Consider the following 20,977-nt stretch of genomic DNA (forward strand, 5'->3'; position numbering starts at 1 on the left):
CATTTTTGAAGCCAGGCATGTGATTTTACCTTTACCCTTCATGTTTCAGATTTCAGTAGGAAATGGGATGTTTCCTACTGTTAGATTTTCCAAATAACTCTAGTTAATCCATTTATGTAAGACTGATCTTTTTAGTTTTTATGTGTTAATCATTTTGAATAGAAATCTTTCAATTTTTGTTTCCCATTTCTACAGGAGATTTTTAGAGTATGATTTACAAGTGACGTGGAGTAGTCATTATAAATAGTAGTTTTGTACTGTGTTTTAATTTTATGATGACATCTGAGACAGTTTAGTAATAGGACTGTAGGATTGTTAGCAGCACTATTTTAAGGTGGTATATATATATATATATATATATATTAACATGATATATACATATATATTCCTTTGTAGTATTTTTGTCTTCCTATTACTGGTAACATTCAATTAGTTCCTATTGTTGTCAGTGTAAGATAACATGGACTTTGGAGGTATAAAAACATTTTAATTATATATGAAGACGAGCAAGTGTCATAGTTTCCTCGTCAAAAAACAAATGAGAATATTACCAACTTCAAAGATGATTATAATCTTAAATGGAATAATGCTTGTAAAACTCCTAGCAGAGAGTCTGTTCTCCTAGTTGAGAACGATGCAGTACATATTTTAAACCTCCCAATTCCCTCTCTCTTTTGTGAAGAGATCGACAGTTGTGTGGTATTTTCCTTAAGGTGTTAAAAGTATGTCTTTATGCTTATGTACATCAAAACAGAGTCTATGTTAGTAATTTTTTCTACAATTCTCTCTTCCTTGCCTCCTTTTCAAATTTGTATCTTCTGATTCATGGAGGTTAGAGAAAATAGCTATTTACACTTGTGAGATGTGCATCTAAATTGTCAATAGACAATGGATGGATATTGAAGAAGGCTTCTTGAAGTGTCCACTTTGATGGATTAAATTATACATATATTCAACATATATTCAAGATATTTTGACTTTTTAAGGTTTATTCTAGAGGCTGGAGGTGTAGCTCAGTGTTAGAAGGTATGCTTGGCATACTTGAGTCCTTGAGTTTAATTTCAGCACCAAAAAATATTTATTCTAAAGCCCAACACGTTTCAAATAATTGATAGAAAAAAAAAAATCACTGGAAGGTTCACTACCTACAAACACTCAGAATTCACAGCCCCATAGCCAGTCTGGTCTTACCATAGCCAAATAAGGACCTGGTAAGTGGATCATATGTCGATTGCAAAGTGCCCCTGCTGAGGCATGAACACATCTCTAGGTGGGAGCCATAGTAGAACAGGGTAGTAGCCTTGCTAAGAACATATCTTCAGTGGATCCATCCTGGGCAGCACGTTGCTGGACACACACACACATGAGGGTTTCCTGCTCTGCCCTACTCCCCACCCCTCTCATTTGGGACTCACTCTGTGCTATGAAATGCTACAACCCACACACAGTCTGTGTTTGCAGTGAGTGCATCTTCTTCTGTTAGCTCACATATGGCAGTCTGAAACAATTACATAACGAGACATACCATCAGGCATAGCTGTCCAAACGAAGAGACTAAGCTCGATGAATAAACATTGCCCACTTATTAGCCATGCTGCTTCCATGTTCTCTATCTGTGCCACTGACTTTCAGACTTTACATTCATACCTTGATTACCTGTGTAAGAAGAATGTATCATCTAATGTTCAAAGAACAATTTACAAAGTCAAAGGCAGCTTCCACTTCAGAGTAGGGTTCCTTACCATTTTGGTGCTATTCTGGTGAAATCTTCTGACTCTCCCCAGAACAAATGTGCTAAAATCCAAAAGATAAATACATTATGTGTTAAAAGTCAAAGGATAAAATATATAAATGATAATGGCTAAAAAAGGAAGCCATATGTTAAAATGGCATTAAAATTTGATTTATTTATATATGTACTTAGTTACTAACAAACTAAATTTAAAAATCTAGCAGAAGGCCAAATATTAAAATTTCAAAATGATAATAAGTATAGATAATATGTGTAATTGTTTCACACAATTAAATTTTTAAAATTTAAATAAAATTAAAATTTATTATTTTATAGATACTGCTGATGTTTTGGGATTTGGGATAATTTTAAATGGTTAAAATCTTTAAAAAATGAAATTATGATAATAATAATATAAAATACATGTAATATCTGTCAGTCACAGTCATTGGTATTGCCTCAAGTATGGTTTCTTGCCTAAATTAATATTTGAAAGAAGTATTTAATTTCAATTACATGCTAGGAATAATTAGGTTGTATTTTCCCACATTTCTATCTAATTTGAAAGATTCTCTTTTCTCCATCATCCCCATGGAAGTATTTGGAAAGATGTTAGCTCTTTAAGAAACTTACCATTTTCCCCTTCAAACATTTATCTCAGAACATTAAATTGAACCACAGCGAGATACCCCCAGGACACATGTATGTCCCTGTAATACAGTGTCTGATTTCCCATCCCCTGACCCAGGGCTCTGGAAGGTGGGGCTGACTCCCACCTGGAGCTCCAGGTATAGCTGCTACTTCTGCCTTCCTATCTGCAACTCCACTTCTTCCACTCAATACAGCCAACAAGAAGGCAATGACTGAGCATAAAGCTGAGCATTAAGATTTCTAGTTTGTCTATCTAGAGATAAAATTATTTGGAAACTTTGCTATTTGATCATGCATAAATAATGGACTTATGGACTGTGACACACATCCCGTGACTTTAGTGAGATGCTATGGTCAAGAGCAGCTGTTGTACACATGGATATGCCCTGTGGGATCAGTGTTGGAAATTTTATCTTCTAGGTCATAGCAATGGCATTTAACATTTGTAACAGGAGAACTAAAGTGAAAGTGTTAATGTTTTGTTAAGCAGACGTTGGCAGACTTTTTATCTAAATGTCCAGAGTAAAGATTTTAGACTTTGTGGGCCATATGGTTCTTGTCAAAACTATTCTCTTCCATTGTACTACTAAAACTGATGGAGACAAAACCGGAATGAGTGTGTGTGGCTATGTTCCAATAAAAACTACTTTACATACAATGAAATTTGAATTTCACATTATTTTCCTATGTCACCTATAGTATCCTCTTTTAAACTTCTTCCACATTTTAAATATGTACAAATTATGCTTAATTCATAAGCCATACAAAAACATACAGTAGACTGGATTGGACCTATTGGCTACAGTATGCTACCCTTATTGCTAAATATGAAATCAACCACATAGCAAACCAATTAAGTAGGTTAATGTGGTTGCTTAGAACACTCAAAGGAGAGCTTTGCTTAAGGTATTAGCTACAATGTGAGGTGAAGAAACCTTTGATGTTTTCAAAGGATAATACATACAGAAGCAGGTTTCCAAAATATGTACAGAATCTGCCAAAAAATTGTATACACATTTAGCAGTTCACCCTACTAATAAACATCTGGAAGCTATGACCACTACTTTGAGCACTTTTATACATTGTAGAGGCCAAAAGTAACTTGTATTAATCTCATGTTGTTTCAATAAATTTAGTATTAAAATGTTTATACAAATTTGTCTTTACCTGATGTATACATTTTTTTCTTTTTGGCACGTACCATAGACCTGTAGATAGAAATGGTTGGAAATCAAGACAAAATCTCAATGAGAGCATGCGGGGGATGTCAACTGTATACAGACAGACACTGCAAATGATGTTGCATCTAAAAAAATGTGAATACATTTGCACACAACAAATTTAAAGTTCTATTTTGTTGTTTTTGGTTTTTTTCCTCCTACATACCTAATTAGGAGGAATATGATAGTATTTATTTGCCTTTGCCAATGTTCACAGACATTCCACAGTTCCCACGTAACTATTCGTATTAGAAGAACATGAAAATTTGAAAGCTTAAACTTCTAAATACATAAGAAATATCTTCATACTGATTATTAACAGTAGAATTGATTTTAGGGTATTTTTCAGAAAGAAAAACAAAGACGAATTAAAAGAAAGAAAAAAATCAGAAGGAGGGTGGTAGACAGTAGCAATATGGTGTGTGTGTAGACAAATCCCTGTGATTCATGGAAAAGTTAAAACTCACAGATTAACTCTGTTGTGAGAAAGTGTTTCAGGCCTTATACTTCTCATCAATGAGCCTCAATTCATTACAAAAATTAACATAAAATTTCACCTACTTAGAAATCAAGGAGTGTACAACCTATATGTAATACCAATTGTGAATTCCAGTCCTATGGTGGTGTTGGTGATTGTTATTGCTGTTTTGTCACTACCATCAGGCACACATCTGGGGACTTAGTGCTTGCCACAATGCCATTTTCTGGTTGATATATATCTGAGAGATGCGTATATTAACAGCCAGGCTACAGAGCCAAGCACATTTTAGTGCCGGCTACAGCTGAAAGAATATGTTTCCATTCCTTGTCCATCTGTTCTTGGCAATACAAATTTAAACTAGAAACATGGAATAAGCTTCCTGAGAAATAACTCTGAATGGAGTGACAGCAGCAAGGTGGGTACCCTAAGCCATGACTTTGTAACATTTGTTTTTGTAGCAGAAAGATTGGTTTTACTTGGACCAATCTCACGTGGCAGCTACAATTTAAAACTTAGAAATTATAGTTTTTTATCATTTGCTTTAAAAATATGAAGGCTTGGTCACATATTTTGTGTTGTGTGTGTATTAAATTTTCCAGTGTTTCTGGTCTAATGAACTTTGAGGTTTCAACATGTTATTTGCCACAGTTGAACTATGCTGAAACATAATTATTAACATCCTGAACTTGGTGCTAAGAAGGATTCATTAGTGAGGAGTGAGAGTTCTTTGTACAGATAGATTCCACACAAAACACATGGGTTTTTGTTTTCTACCATTCCAACCATGGCTAAGACCATCTATCATGGCCTTATTTTCTATAAACATCAAGCCTTTATCTGTGTGCACCTTATATAAAATTTTTTTTGCTATGAAAACAAAGTGAAATTATTTATTTACATTTGAAAGTACACCTGAGAGTGCAGAGGAATAATGAAATAGAAAAGGACCATAACCCACAGTTCTGGCTCCAAATCAAGGATCTTATCACCCTGAGTTCAGTACATGAGAGGGCGACTCTCCTGGCATTTGAAACCAGGGATTTCTGGGGTTTCTAATGGTCTGAGTTCCAAGACTGCTATCTGGCTCAGTGTGGATCTTGCAGTTGGCAAAGGAGCTTGACAGTCACACAATCTAACCTCCCCTTGCATGTAAGAAATACTTCTGTAATTTTTTAAAGTATTTCCTTTTCATGTGACAGGTTTATCAAAGATTAGTACAGTATTTATGCTTCAAAGCGGTTGGGTTCATATTTTGGCTTTAACCCTCCCCTGGCAGGTGAATATAAAAAGGAAATTAATTTCCCTAGATTTCAGCGTCTCCTGTGAACAGGGATAATCATATTTGTCTTAAGTTGGTTCTATGAGGGAGCCAATGGAGATAAGTACAGAGTGATTAGAGCTGCCATAGGTACTTAGTAAACACCATACAACTGATAACTACTCCTATCAGTCCCTTTCTAATGCTTCCTGTTAATCATAATAATAATGGTAAGGGTACTGTCCTAATTATCTAGTTTACTCCTAAATATTGCTTTGGTAGACTATGTATTCCTTAACATTAGGAAAGCATTTCAAGAAACTATTATTATTCCTTGAATTGTTATGAAGTTATCTATGATTGTGGACAAGCCATTCAATGACAAAGGTGCTCAGGATTCCAATCTGTATAAAATGAGAAGTTTTAACTCTATAATCTCCAAAGCCTCTTGTTTGAGTGATTTAACAAAATCATGTTTGACAGCATATCCTCATACTTTATTTATAGTGATGAAAATGTGTATTTGCTGCCAAATGTCTGATGTGGGATGTCTGAATGTTCCATATATACATGTGGAATAACATTAGGTTTGTTGATGTTAAGAACTACTGGTATGTTTTGGGGGCGTTATTTTGGCTCAGAATTTGTTCTTCCCTCGTTTTAGAATAAGCTGACAGTAAATCGTTTTCCATAAAACGAACTTCAAGGTTTAGTTAAGCCAAGAGTTCCAGAAGTAGACCATCTTTTCATTACTTCTGGTTTTCAGATAAAAAAGCTTTCTTTGTGAAGTGGCTTTCATTATTTGCACAATCTCTGTGGCTTTTAGTTGTGGGTATATGCACACTCACCGCAATTCACACAGCATCTGTTTTCTTTCAGACCTGAGTGACCAGCTGGTGGAAGTAGTTGGCTTGGAAGGAGCCATGGAAATGGGGCAAATCTACACAGGGCTGAAAAGCGCTGGCCGTCGGCTGGCCCAGTGCTCCTCGGTGGTCATCAGGTACTTCTTTCTCTGTCACTGAGGGAGATGTTGGACGGGGCATAGCCACAAGCTAATTAAAATGATGCGGGACTCTGAGAATGTCATTTGTCTTATTTTTGTTTCAAATTATCAATGACTAATACTTCTATATGTCAAAATAATTAAATTGGCAGGTTTTACAGAGTATTTGTTAGTTATCTCTAATCAAATTCTTTGGAATCTGATTCTCTCATGGTGACTACCATGGATACAGGGATGCAGTAATTCTAACATGCAAATTTCCTCCCCCCGTACTCATTCATACTCAGTTTATTGAAGCAAACCATGTATTTACTAGGCAAATGAGCAAAAAAACCCCCAAACAAACCTGGTAATACACTATGCACTTAAATTCTCTCATGGATTAAAATTCCATATTGTTTCTGTAAAATGAATAATGAATACTTGCATAGTAAAAGTTTTGTGCATTGAATGTGAAACTTACAAAGTTTTCCTAATATTTCACATGTAGGAAGGGAGAAAAAAAAGGTTTCTTTTGATCCTAGGGTAAAACTACAAATTCTAATGCAGATCCAATGGATGTTATTTATATAAAAGGGTTGATCCCGGAAAATCTGAGATGTCCAACATCTTTTCTCCAGGTTTGCAATGTGGGCAGGCATGAAAACAAGGAGTCTCTTTTGGTTGTAGGAACTCTGATTATGTCCTTAAGCATAAACCCTGACAGTTTCTTTTGGCATTCAGAATTTTTGTTTATTATCACTACATTTACCAGGAAACTCTTAACATTCCCATGACCACAGTACTTTACAGGTATTCTTTAGTAGCAAATAAACACCTCCCTTTCAGATGAGGTAACTTTACAGTCCAGCTATTACCGTACTTGCCTTCTAACATACAGTCTGCTACATGAAATATTTCAGTGTTATACTTAAAGTGAAAGAAATGTCTTCCTCCAGGACCAGCAAGTCTCTGCCGATGCAGATCGATGGGGAGCCGTGGATGCAGACCCCTTGCACGGTGAGTATGAAGCTTTGAAATGCTGTGTCAGTTTCATTTGTGCTTTCCAGATATCATATATTCCTTTAACAAAATAATCACAATGTCTAATCTTTTGTCTTGCCTTTTTAGTGCCTATCAGCATATACTTTTTCTCCCCTTATTTATGTTTCAAAGCCATTGCATTCAAATTGTGGTACTAACACAATGGCAGCGATTGAGCTCTTGAATGTGGGTATGTTAGCTTCAATACTACGTTAAATACCGTCAGTTATGAACTCTGGATCTGAGCAAAATAATGGCTTCCCTTAAACTTGCCTGTCCATTTCAGGACACCTTATGAGATAATTACTGAGTCTTCCTGAGTGTATCAATCATCTGTTATTCTGTCTACATTTAGTGATTTGAGGGATTCTTTATTTATTGAAAAATGTCCCCTCTATTTTTTACCATAATTTTTTCTCCATAATGAGATGTTATTTACTTCCCTCCAAATTTTGATTTTTAATTTGTACAGTAAATATTTCATTGCATTTCAAATACATGGTAGGTGCTGCTCTTGGCACTGGGGATAGAAACATGGAAAAGGTTAACAATGTCATCGTCTTTAAAATCTTATATTCTGACAATAGGTGATGAAATAAATGATAAAAAACAGATGTATAATAAATATAACATCATATTATAAGAGTTATAACAAAAATAAGGAGAAATGATGAAGAGGACCAGATGAACTATGAAAGATACTACTTTTAATACGTAGATCTGGTAGACTTCTTTAAATAGGACAAATCCAACAGCTCAATGCATCAAGGATAAAGGATGGTGTGGCCAAAGCTTCTAGAGTTAGAGATAAAGCAGTAAGAGGAAAAGCAGAAAAGATGGACAAGGAACAGTTCGTGACCAAAAAGTGATGGTATAGGGTATGAGTTTGATTCTAAGTGAAACAGTAAGCTAGCGAAGGCTTTAAGCATTTTCTGCCTGCCTTGTTCAAAGTTTGCACTAGCTGTGATGAGGAGAATGTATTATCCTGAGTAGCAGCTAAGAGAGGTCTAACCTGCTCCTTTGGGCTTGAGCAAAGATAGCCCACAGGCAAGGAAAATGGAAGTGGATGGATTGAGCTACATTTGAAATTTGGGACAGGAAGAATTTACTAACGACAATTCTTCAATTCTTGAGAAAGGGGTTGATCCTTGAGGGAAAGGCTTGAGTTGAGGTTAACTTCCCTTTGAATGATGGCACCATTAACATAGTAGTTATAATTAGGAGTAAAACCGGTTAAGGAATAAAGGAGTAAGCCTTAATCTTATATAAACTTTGTGTTAAGTGCTTATGTTGAATGCACTGTTTAAAGGTTCACAAAAATTTTAAGTAATCATCTAAATTTTCAGATGGAGAATATTGGAGTGCATAATTAACTCACTCAAATATTGATTTGGGGAGCATAATTAACTCACTCAACCTCTGATATATAGCAGATATGAAACTCATACTGTCTCTTTGATTAAAGTCTATTCTTCAACTTCTGATTCAAATAACTTTAACTATGGATTCCAAATGGCACAAACTAGTATAGAGGGCACTTTTAATTTTACCCTTCTAAACATTTTACTCTGAACCTCTTTTTCTCAAGCCTTTTATGCAGCACAGGAGCATGACTCCTTTTTTGTTTCTAGAATATTCTTTGTAGCTACCTGCACTCCAAGTTCATGAAACCTAGTATTCTTTGTAACAGTAATTTAAAGCAAACTTGCCTAAAACTTTTCTAGACTGGCTATGCCTTCTGATTTATCTTACACTTAGTCCCACAAATCCATTTAGAAAATCGTCTTCCTCCATTTACCAGGGTGTGTACCTTGACATTTTCCCTGTTTCATTTAGACTCTCACAATTCACTTCTAAATTCACCTATATATTCAGGTGGATGTGAAAGGTGGAGACAGTGATAGCAGTGAGGATGATGGTGCTGGTAATGCTGCAGGTAGTGATGGTGGTGATGGTGGTAGCACTGTGGATGTGGTGATGTCTCTCACAAAAGCAGGAGAGCAAAAGTGGTTATGATGGTTATAGTGGAAATTGAGTAAAACTTCTGGTGAGGATTATGTGATACTGATGATGGTGATAATAGCGACTATAATGCAGGGTGGTGGTAGTGATCATAGTGATAGTACTGGTCTTGTCTTTAATAAAAGGTCACACTTTAGCCATTAAAATGGGAGAATTCATTTTTTTAAAGACAAAAATCAAATACCTTCCAGAAGCATTATTTGTATTCTTTGAAACTTTTGTATGGGAGGAAGACACTTTGGTTCCTAGATCATGTTTTGAGTAAAGAAGTAGTAAAGGCCATGATAACACTTCACGTACAAATTCTTAGTATGGGTACATATTAAGACACTTGATCTGTGCCGACACACTTCATTATTGCAAAAAGCCTGTTTGGCCTCATTTAATGAATATAGCAAGTGAGGCAGACATGTTTAAAAGTTTGTCTAGTTCTACATAGCTGAGAAGTGGCAGCATAGACATTGAGGCTCTCAGACCGCCAGGTCCCAGAGACTGCCTGCATTATCATTATGCCTGCTATGGACCTCAAAGTGCCCTGCACATTCTGGAGCTGCCCCTGTAAAAGGTGGCCTTTGGTAGATCTTTTACTCTCTCCCCTTCAGAAAAACTATGTAAACTGAAATTTAGTCATTTAGAATCACTTTAGCATATTTCACATAAGGACTCATCAATATTATTTTTTCAATTAGTAGCAGAATATTCACTTCACTTATTAACTATCATAATCTACAATTGTTAAGTTAATAATATTTGTTATATAATTTGCATTTCATTTTCTCTTCTTGTAGACTCATTCATGTAAAACATGTATTACAGTCCACAGTGGGCCAAGAAGTGGCTCATTATTGTCATTTATACTCTGTTATAGTCTACTTTTTCTAGAGCCACATGGAGCTCTAAACTTTAAATTTTCTTTTAGCTAAAGAGAATATTTAATATATGTAGCATTGCTATGGTTTAACTAGAATCATTTTTCCTTCAATCAAGTGACACAAAATTTTGTATTGCAAAACATAACAATTGGTAGAATGTTAAAATTCTTTGCTGAATTTAAAAATCCATAAGCTGATTTTCAATTTGTGAAGGAGTTTCTCTTGATATAATTTTAGAGGAGAGCAGAAGTTCTGTTTTATTTTAAATGGAATATATAAAGTTGAAGGGCAGGCATTGATTCTTAAATCAATGAATAACTTTTTGAAAAATGAATGTAATTCTCATTTTTTAGGTGGATGGTAGTTGAATAACAATGTAAGTATACTGAAAGTTTTTGAGCCTAAAACGGCTAAAATGGGAAATTTTACATTATCTATATTTTATCTTGATAAAAAAGTGATTGAAAAACATCAATGTAATATTTATTTACAAACTTTACCAGTCATGATTTTGAACATATTAAGAAAAGCAAAAACCAAGATCTTAAAACTAACTTTTGAAATACAATGCACAATTATTCTTCAACTTTCTAAATTCTCTCACTAAAAAGCAATTGTTTGAGGTGGTTTTCTCATTGCTGAGACAAAATACTCAACACCCAAAGTTTCAGAAGGAGCGATTTATTTTGGCTTACAGCTTGTAGAGATTTCAGTTCATAGCTGATTCCAAGGCAGGGTGGCATGGCAGTGGGGCATCACAGAAGAAAAACAGTTCATGGCAGGCTGAAGAAAGCAAAAGAAGCATGCAGCAAGGAAGCCAACAGGCCTCTTTCTGTCCCTTATGTTCTGTCCCCTTAGGGTGTGTAGCACTCACACACAGGGCTGGCTTTCCCATTACCTACCCCAGAACTATGCCAAACCAATCAGTGGAATAATCTAGTGATCACACACCCTTAGTCCCAGCATCATGTACTCTTGATCCAGCCACCTCTGAAAAGCTCCACCTATAACCACATGAGGCTTTGGGGGGACATCTAGACACAAGCCATAACAGCAATCAATAGAAATTCATTTAATCAATCAATAGAAATTCACTTAATAGCCCTATATGCATAGTATTGTAATAGTCACTAAGAATGGATTTTAGACATATAATTATTGATTGTGTTAATGAGCACAGTGAACTTGAGAATATTAACTTTAGAAGAATGTCTATTGAAATGATGCTAAAGCAGAGCCTATTTTCTCCTTTTTAACTTCTTCCTCCCTTGATCCTTTCTCTTGCACATAGAAACACACTGACCCTGCTGTTTCTGTAAGGAGAAGGGCAGCTGGGGGTGGGGGATGAAGAGAGTAGAGTGATAGGATAGGGAAAGGCATGCATCGGGCCAGGTTTATCTGCATCTGCTCCACCAGCACCGACATAGTATCTGTGTTTTACAACTGCTGGGTGCCAAGTAAAGATTTAACAAGTGACTATACAAAGCCTTACGAACCTCATAAGGATTCATAATCTTCCATCTTCCCCTCACCAAATACTGACCTCTTCTAGCATCCCAAATATGTTACTCTTCCCTGTACCATTTTTATTTAATGGAATCATCATGAACCCATTGCTCCCTAAGCTAAAAATCAAAGAGTCATCCTATACTTCTGAAATCTGTTCCTTTCTTTCTGTCCCTACAACCACCATCCTAGACTTGACCTATTAGGTTTCATTTGTTCTTGGAAAAACCCATACCAATATTTTTATTCTATTTAAATCCATCTTTCACATTTCCATTAGAATTGTCACTATAAAATACATCACCATGACAATTTCTATTTTAAATCCTTTATTACATCTTTATCTGATAAAATATAACTTGAGTCAGGCTTCTTGTCTTACCAACTTCATCTGTTACTTCTTTTTCATCTTTTCATGTACTTGTCCCTCATCCAAACTTATCCACTGCTTTGAGTGTCACAGCTAATCCTTTGAGACTCATTCCTTGCTATCCCCCATAAAGCCTTCCTGGAGCATTATCGCTCTGTTCCTCCAGGCCAATGCCATTTCAAAACCTACAAGCTCAATCTCAGTGCCCTGTAGCTTTATCAAAGTAGTGACTCCATTATTTTGAAATTATGTTTTCTTCCTTGTAGATACAAGTTTACTGAGATCATGAGAAGACTTTTGGTCATCTTTGTAATCCTCAGAGTATAGCACTGTGCCTACATGTAATTTGATTGCCCATAACAAGTCCATTTTGAATTTGTGAATTTCTTAAATACTCCATGGAATAGTATAACATCTTAAAAACTACTTTCCACTAAAGCTTTTTTACTGAACATAATGTAGTTTGGCTAGCAATTCATTCACATATTTTTCACATATAAATATATATATATATATATGTTATTTTGAGTTATCTTTATTCATTATATTCTCAAAGCAAAGAATTTGAATGTATCAAAGAAGAAATACTTTTCTAACCTCCAAAGATGTAATCCTTCTGTTTCCTCCTAGGGTGTAACTGGACTTCTTTGGGTTACCTCCTGCATTATCAACTATGTGTTTAAATTACATATTCTAACTGGCTACATTCTAATAATTGTTTGAAATGCGAACAATCTTGTATTAGTACCAGTGACACTTTTACAAAAAGTAATGTCAATGAGATTTTAATCAAAGATCACTCTGTCACTTTGTCTGGGATTCCGGGAGAGAGAATTCCTAAAAATTACTTCCATGCTGTAGAGCCTGGGAATGAAGTTATGAACATATCATAATCCAAATAGTGAAAATACCATAGGTAAAATATGAAGATCCATCAAAGTGATAGCTGAAGTCAAGGTAGCTTCTGGAATGCATTTATATATGTATGATCTCTTTCTGTCCATTCATGGACATTCCCTTGTAAAATACCTCTCTGAACACTGTCTCTGCTTCCCCAAACTCTCAGTTGAAAGTTTAAATACTTTCAACACGTCACACAACTTTGGCTAGCACTCAGCCAATCCCTGCCAAGCCTGGTAGTCTTGCCACCTGAGGTCTGACCCTTGGTATTCTTGAGGCAAATGCTCTGTTGTCTAAGAGCACATGTTTCCTCTACCTCAGTTTCCACTGTGAAGCCTATTTTATGAGACACATTTATCTGACTTGAATTCCTTTTTTGACACTAACACCCACTTTACTTCAATACTGAATATGCACTAAACATTTCCTTGTACCCCCTACTAAAAACGCTGAATTTTTTCCCATTGCCCTAGATGCTGGGGTTTTCTTGAGTTAATCTTCATCTTGACACCTGTGTTCACAAACTGCAGCAGCATCAGTTCAAAATGCAAACCCTTTAAAAAGAAGAACATAGGGGTCTAAATTTTTTTATTTGTGTTTGTTGTTTTCATTATTAAAGCAATTGTAATTGTAAGATGTTAATCTTTACTCATTTGTTAAATTCAATCAATTTCAAGCCATTAACATTGAACATGAAGATTCTATTAATTTGTATTTTTAGGCCCAGCAATTTACTTTCTGGTAGATGAAAAGTAATGGGTTTTTCAAAACATCTGAAAGGCCTGGAGATGTTTGGAGGGAACCATGGTAGCAGTGCCTGATGTTTATTAAATATCTAGCTTGTACCAGTTTCTATTCATTGTGCTCACATTCATTATTATTTAATGCTCACAAAAATCCTAAGAAGCCTGTAAAGTTATTATGATATCCATATCATGAATTTGAGGGAAAACTAAAGCCAGAGAAGTTAAATAACTTGCTCAAGGCCACATAATAAGAGCTAGAAGCAGGTTATTGTTTCTGCTGCCTTATTTCTTAATTAGTTTCCTTTGCTGCCTCAGTCACTTTTCAGAGCCTTACGAACGTCTAATATTAGTAATTGATTAAAAACATCCCTACAACAGAATTCAGTCTTTTGTCTGCTTATTTATATTTTAGCTTTATTTCGTACATTATATTTTGCTTCTTAATATAGTCAAAGGCATCCATCACTTTGCACTGAATTACTACTGAACCACACAGCTGTGAAGACCCCAGTCCCTACACCTCCAAGTTCAAAACCACCTCATGTCACATAGAATGCAGTTTAGAATGGTTGTCATGGCATAAATGATAGTCCCATGGCTGATAGCAGCATGTCATGCTCCTGAGGGCCAATTCACAGATTTCTGCCTAGACTGCTTCCTTCCGTGTTTTGTCTAAAATCCTCATTCTCTGTTTGTAGTTTAGAAATAAGTTCATTTCCTGGTCTCCATGCAGGCAGACATCTTCTTCAAACAGTTTTCTAAGATGCTTGGTTTGCATTTCTTTCAGCCAATCTTACCTATAGTTTACTATTTTCATAGACCCAATTTTTTCCCTTATACTCAAATTGCCTGATTTAATTATTTTATCCTGTTAGGATATATGCATTTTTATTAGTTACTTCAAAATCTTCCTGGACGATGGGATATAAATTCATACATATATTAAAAAAATCTCTTCATTCAATGCCAAACTTAAAAAGCAATTTCCTCATGAAGCCTTTTAAAATCCCCATCTGTCTGAAATATTTGCCTGATCCTTTGTACTCCTGTGACTCTTGACATCTTCATGGTGTCCCAGGCTGCAGCCTGGTCTGTTAGCTCCACATGAATGCACCCAGTTCTCCTGACTCAATTGTGAGCATGTTAAGATTCCTCTTTAGCTATCTTCATGCCTTGCACAATATGTTTTCCATGATGTGCTTTCTGATGATAAATCCATAATCATTTGAAGTATTGCTCGCAATATGCAATATGTCACTTTACTCAGGCTGCTTTCAAGATTTTTTTCCCTTGTCTTTAGTTTTCACCAGTTTGATTTTGATGAATCTGGGAATGGGTTTCTTTGAGCTCATCCTCTGAGTTTCACTGAACGTTAAGAATCCATAGATTTGTGTTTTTCTAAATCAGAAAATTTTCACCCATTATTTCTTCAAATATTGATTTCTAAACCACAATCCTCCCCTCTATTTCTTAAACTCTCATGCTGTGCTCATGTTAAACACTTTATATATTGTCGCATAGATCTTTTATTCAGTTAATGTTTTCTTTTTTCCTTGTTCTTTCTGTTATTCAGATTGAATGATAAATATTCACCTAATTTGAGTTCACTGTTATTTCCCCTTATATTATTCATTCATTCCTTCATTTATTATCGTACTGAGATTAAACTGAGGGCTTTCACACTGAGCGACTTCTCTAGCCCCTTTTTTAAGATAAGGTCTTGCTATGTTGCCAAATTGGCCAGCATAGGCTTGAACTTCTGGCCCTCCTGTCTCAGCCATGGACAATGCTGGGATTATGTGCACGGGCCATAATGCCCAGCACCCTATTTTTGACCTCTTCAAGTTAAGTTTTTGTTTGTTTTGTTAATTATAATTTTTCAATTGTAGAAGCTTTGATTTCTCTTTAAATACCTTCTATGTCTTGCCTAACACATTTTAGTTCCTTTTATTTCAGGAATATCTTCTATTGTTCTTGAGGTAGTGCTATAACAGCTGCTAGATCCTTGTTTGTTCATTCCAATCCCATATCATCCCAGGATTTGCACTGTTGACTATCTTTTCCCATTTGTATTTTTGAGGTTTTTGTGGTTCTTTATATGTTGAGAAATTTTGGATTATATCCTGAACATCTTAAATGTCACATTATAAGACTCTGGCTATTGTTCAATTCCTTTGGGAAATATTGATTCCTTGCTGCTGTCATCTTGTTCTTTTAGCAGCTAACTGACCAAGTTCAGGTCCCATGTGACATCTGTCTTCTGTGAGTTGTGGTTTCAAGATCCGGTCAGTTTTAAAATCTTTTCAATATTCTTTTGAATTTTCCTGCATGTGAAAGATCTTTAGGCCTATCTGGAAACCTGGTGTTAGTCTACACTCTACTTGAGTTCTCAAAGTCATCAGTATGCTACTTAAGATCCAATCCAAGGGGATAAAAAAAGAATTAAGATATGTCATGCTTGCGTACCAGTTCTCCATGGGAAATGTTCTCATGTACCACAAACATATGCCAGACAAAAAACAAAGGTCCAGACTATGCCTACTTAGCTCAAGGACAAACTTAGAAGAGGCTGCAATGACTTTATGAGAGAGCTTGTTTGATCCCCTTCCTTTCCATGACCTGTGACTTTTGTGACTCTTAAGGTTATGATATTGCTCCTCTGGCTACAAACCCAAGGCTTTAGGGTTCCTGTTCTGCCATCCATTTCCTGAAATAACACTTCATCCAAGACTGCGGTATGGAGAAACAGAGAGGAAATTAGCAGCAGGGATTGCTTTTGTGCTCTTGGGACTATAGCTTCTGTACTGAGGAAAGTTCTCTCCTCCATGGAACTTTTAGGAGTCTGCCACTGCCATGTAATCACCAGATATCTTGAATGGAAGAGATTGAGATTCGGGTTGCAGGGAGGGGGTCAGGTTATTTTTCTCACTCTCTTTGATCTGAAGAATTCTTCTTTCCTATTTCTAAACCAGGAAGATATAACTGTTATACAATTCCAGTATAAATAAAGAGGCTGTCTTTAAAATCCAAGCCAGAAGATTTAAAAAATGGAGAAAAAAATATGAAGAAATGCATAAGTGACTCAGTGACACTTCGTGCTCTGAGTTTCTTCCCAAATTACATACTTTTTCAGTGTCTTTGGATAATGCTCCATGTAGAATGTGGAGTGTTTTTAGTTGTGATCAGTGAGAGAGAGACCATGAAATGTACTTCCTCCCTCTTGACTGTCATTGGGACCACGCTCCCTCACACCTTAGATTTTTATTACTGTGGCTATTATGAGATTGCTCTGAGTTCTCTCCAACAGGTCAGCATATTATCAGCCACCAACATCCACCTCCCGACTTAGAGATTTCACAATATGTATTTATATTTCCTTATCTCTTACAAAACACAAAATCAGTCTAATAAATGTCTTGCATCCTGTTTGTTTGTTTGTTTGTTTTGGTACCGGAGAGCGAACTCAGGTCCTTGCGCTTGCGAAGCAGGAGGCAGAACCACTGAGCTAAATCCCCGGCCCCTCTTTTTTTTTTGGTTGTTTTTTTTGTTTTGTTTTGTTTTTTTGTTTTTTGGTACCGGGGATCGAACTCGGGTCATTGTGCTTTCGAGGCAGGCGGTGGAACCACTGAGCTAAATCCCCAGCAATGTCTTGCATCTTGAATCTTCAAATCTTATCTATTTTAAGAAAACTTCATTTATACTTTTTCACTCCTGTGTCCTATGTCCTGGCAAGTTGAGACTGTGTCTACTCGTTGTTTGAGTGAAAATAATGTAGCAAAGACACATAGCTTTTTGCACATACTAAAACGTTTTAGATATTTCTCTACATCAGCAATGAGATGAATGAACACATGGGATTCTTTTTGTAATTACTTTGTAGGCAGAGACATTTAATGACTATTGCAAATAATTTATCAGTTATTATAGGAGTCTTTGAGACCATGCACGCAAGGTTAGAAGATTTCCAACGTCATGGAACAGAGTATTGCGACTATGACATTTCATAACTTGTTTTTCTACTTCTAAATTTGTCATCATTTCATTAGGTTTATCTGCCTAAGAATAAATAGTTGAGAGGAGGAAAGACCGTTTAAAATAAAGTTTTCTGAAGTGCACAGAAAAGATGAAAGGAGCACAGAGGTGAAGGAGGTGCCAGTCCAAAGACACCCGCATATGCTGACTGTACCTAGCAGCTCTAACCTCAGCGAATCCTCCAAAGACATTTGAAAAGCAAAATAAGTCATTTTAAGAGGGGATTGTTTTAACAACCTTTCAAAGTCTCATTCAAAGTTCAATACCATGAACATCTTTTCTAATGAGGAATATCATTTATATGAACATTTCATATAATACCATACTAGAAAATAAAATGGTATCTCTTACGGTTTATGTGTCCATATCTCTCTTGATTATTAGCTAAAGATATAATAAATATTGCTAAGGGGCCGGGGGTTTAGCTCAGTGGTTTCGCTGCCTGCTGCGCAAATGCAAGGACCCATGTTCGATCCCCGGTACCAAAAAAAAAAAAAAAAAAAAATTGCTGAGTAAGCTCAGAATGTAACTGTTTCCTGCCATGAAGCTATAAAGGCCTAAGTATAAACAAGGAGATATTTATGGGAAAATGGGGCAATTTTGAGAAGTAGGAAAAGAGAATTTGCATTTTCTTATGGGAGGATCCTTATACCTACTAAGTTAATTTGTCACAGACCTGAGGGCTAAAAACAAATTTGAAGTTATATAGCTTTGCCACTCTCTTATTATAGAATCTCAACCATTTTTATTAAGCTTCTGTTTATCAGCTATTTAAAACCCATACTAGGTTTAATTATTTTTAACATTACTTTGAGCAAGCTGGTTTCTACAATTGAAGCAGTCAACTTTTCTTGCACTTTAACAGAAATTAAATGTAATCATGAGTTGAAATTATTTTTTACTCCCTGAAAGCAATGTTTGATGCAATTTCTGTAAGGAAAGAGGGGAAATATCACTTAAGAGGGGTGCTATGTCAAGTGTCTCCTAACGGGTAAGAAGCAAGAATGAGGGCCAGAGTCCAAGATATTGTCTTTTTTTTATAGTAGTGATTTCTTGTTTTCAGAGAGTAATGTAATCTCCTTGAAATTGTTTCCTTATTCCAAAAATCAGTTGTTACAAATCACAAAGGTGTATTTAAGGCTTGTTGAAAATTATTCTATATGGTAATTAGCAGCACAAAGAAAGCTTTATTTGTATTATGGTGTATATTAAGTATTGTTATATTTAGTGCACCTGAAATTTTTCCTTTTTTATAATTTAGACTACTTTCCCTATAATCCTGAATTACGGAGAAAAAAGTTAAACTCATGTGACCTTTTCATGGCACAAAATACTGACATTGTTTTAAGATTTGTACAGTTACAGAGTATGAAGCAGTCACTATTATTATTTTCCCATTATCATTTACAGATAAACTCAGATTGGAAAAAACCACATTTGACCATGATATGTAGCCTCTTTAATAATCATTTAAATCTAAGAGGAAAATTAGGCTAAAATTTATCCAGAATAAATAATGCTGCAAAACTTATTCCAATTTACTGAACTTGAATCTTCCAAGACCTTTGCATTAAAATGATAAACCTTTAAATACTATTAAGGAATATTTCATGCAACAGGTTAGTTTCCTAGTAATTAGTCTTGGTTTGAAATTTTGATAAGAATATTATTTTCTAATTAAAAGTTAGGCAGCTATTGTAACAACACTTGCTGACACCTGACATGTTATTTTTAATGAATCTTAACGTGCTCTAATGACTTAGTTTAAAAATGGGGAAGAAAATCCAACAAGAGAACATGTGTATCTTTAGTAATGAAAGAAAAAGAGTAACCCATAAATTGTCAGTAAAAGAATGCTTAACAGGTAGGTGCAGATAATGAATATTTTGGTGTGCTTCAGAATTGCGTTGTGACTAGTATTTAAATAGTGATAACTCTTAAAGAAGGAAGTACTAAAATTTGTTATTTAGTGTCTCTAAGTCTTGATATTTTGAGGAAGAAAAAATTAACCAGCAGTCTTCTGCAATCTTGATACATATCTGAATAAACAGACTGCTGTTCTTTCAAAGGTACCATGTATATGTTTTAAGGTGTGAGAATTCGTAATGCCCCCAAAGCAGTTAAATAAAGCATAAAGCAAAAGCATCCTTTTACCTAGATCTTAATTGGTAAATGTTTTTGAATAAATTTACATTTGTAAGGATTAATTTTTTTGTCAAAGACTGACTCCTTAGACTTTAGTTGGGTATTATTTTCTGTGCTCCTCTGTTACTTATGCATTAATTAGTTTTGTTTACCTGTACATAATTTTTTCCTAATTTCACAACAGTTGTTGTGTTTGTAATTTGACAATGCAATTTACTGCATGTGTGCTTTCTGGCCCCCAAACAAGAAAGTTAAGGTGTAAAGCACCGATCTCTTCATGTCAGGTTGTTAAAGAAAAGATTGTTTGTAACTAATTTCCAATTAATTTTCAGTGGTTACAGGAGAACAAAACAATTGCACCTACTAATTAAAATTTAAAATATTCCAAAGTGTCATAGTTAGGTGTCTCTGGAACAGATAATTTCCATTGTGGTTCCTTGCTGGAGCTGTAGAAACCATGCGCTTGACAGCTCTATTCATTTAAAGGCTCAGTGATACCTATTAGTACAAAATGTGAAAAAAATACCATTAATCATTTATTTTAATTTTGCAGCTCTGTCATTTTCTCGGTATGTTTTAAAATTATGATGACACCATAATGTGCACAAATCCCCTGGATGAAGGGAAAATGGATCACACTACTTAGGAGATACTGAAGTACAGTATTAGAGCTTAATTAATGCCAAACTGATTAAATTTGCTTGCATTCTGCACAAAAAATATTTGAAAGATTTTTTTCTTGCCATATCACATTTTTAGTTATCTCAAATATTATATTTATAATTAGACTTACCTTTTTATAGGTCTTCACTTTAATATACTCAACTGAAATATTATAAATGCACCCAAATTGGTCTTTTATTGTTAATTTTGAAGTAATCATTGGTTTCAATCTTTTAAAATTTCATTTTGACTAAAAATAATAAACTATTATATTCATACTTTTTGATAAAAACTCCAAATCAAAGCGGACAAAATGTCCAAAAACACATAAGGACAAAAATTAAATAAGAAAT

General features: G+C 35.2%; 1 protein-coding gene across 10 annotated transcripts in view; it reads left to right on the forward strand.

Annotated features, from left to right (window-relative positions):
• Dgkb (diacylglycerol kinase beta) overlaps positions 1-20,977 on the forward strand; it is a 620,388-nt gene that overhangs the window by 587,259 nt on the left and 12,152 nt on the right. For all 10 annotated transcript variants that reach the window (XM_004839605.4, XM_021254159.2, XM_004839601.4 and 7 more), the window contains 2 exons: positions 6,222-6,342; positions 7,284-7,344. In XM_004839605.4, the coding sequence (XP_004839662.2) occupies positions 6,222-6,342; positions 7,284-7,344 (182 nt within the window). The remainder of the gene's footprint in view (positions 1-6,221; positions 6,343-7,283; positions 7,345-20,977) is intronic.

The sequence above is a fragment of the Heterocephalus glaber genome, unplaced genomic scaffold, assembly GCF_053883595.1.
Source record: "Heterocephalus glaber isolate CG9 unplaced genomic scaffold, H.glaber_assembly_v1.0 deba00000676, whole genome shotgun sequence".
Taxonomy (NCBI): Eukaryota; Metazoa; Chordata; class Mammalia; order Rodentia; family Bathyergidae; genus Heterocephalus; species Heterocephalus glaber.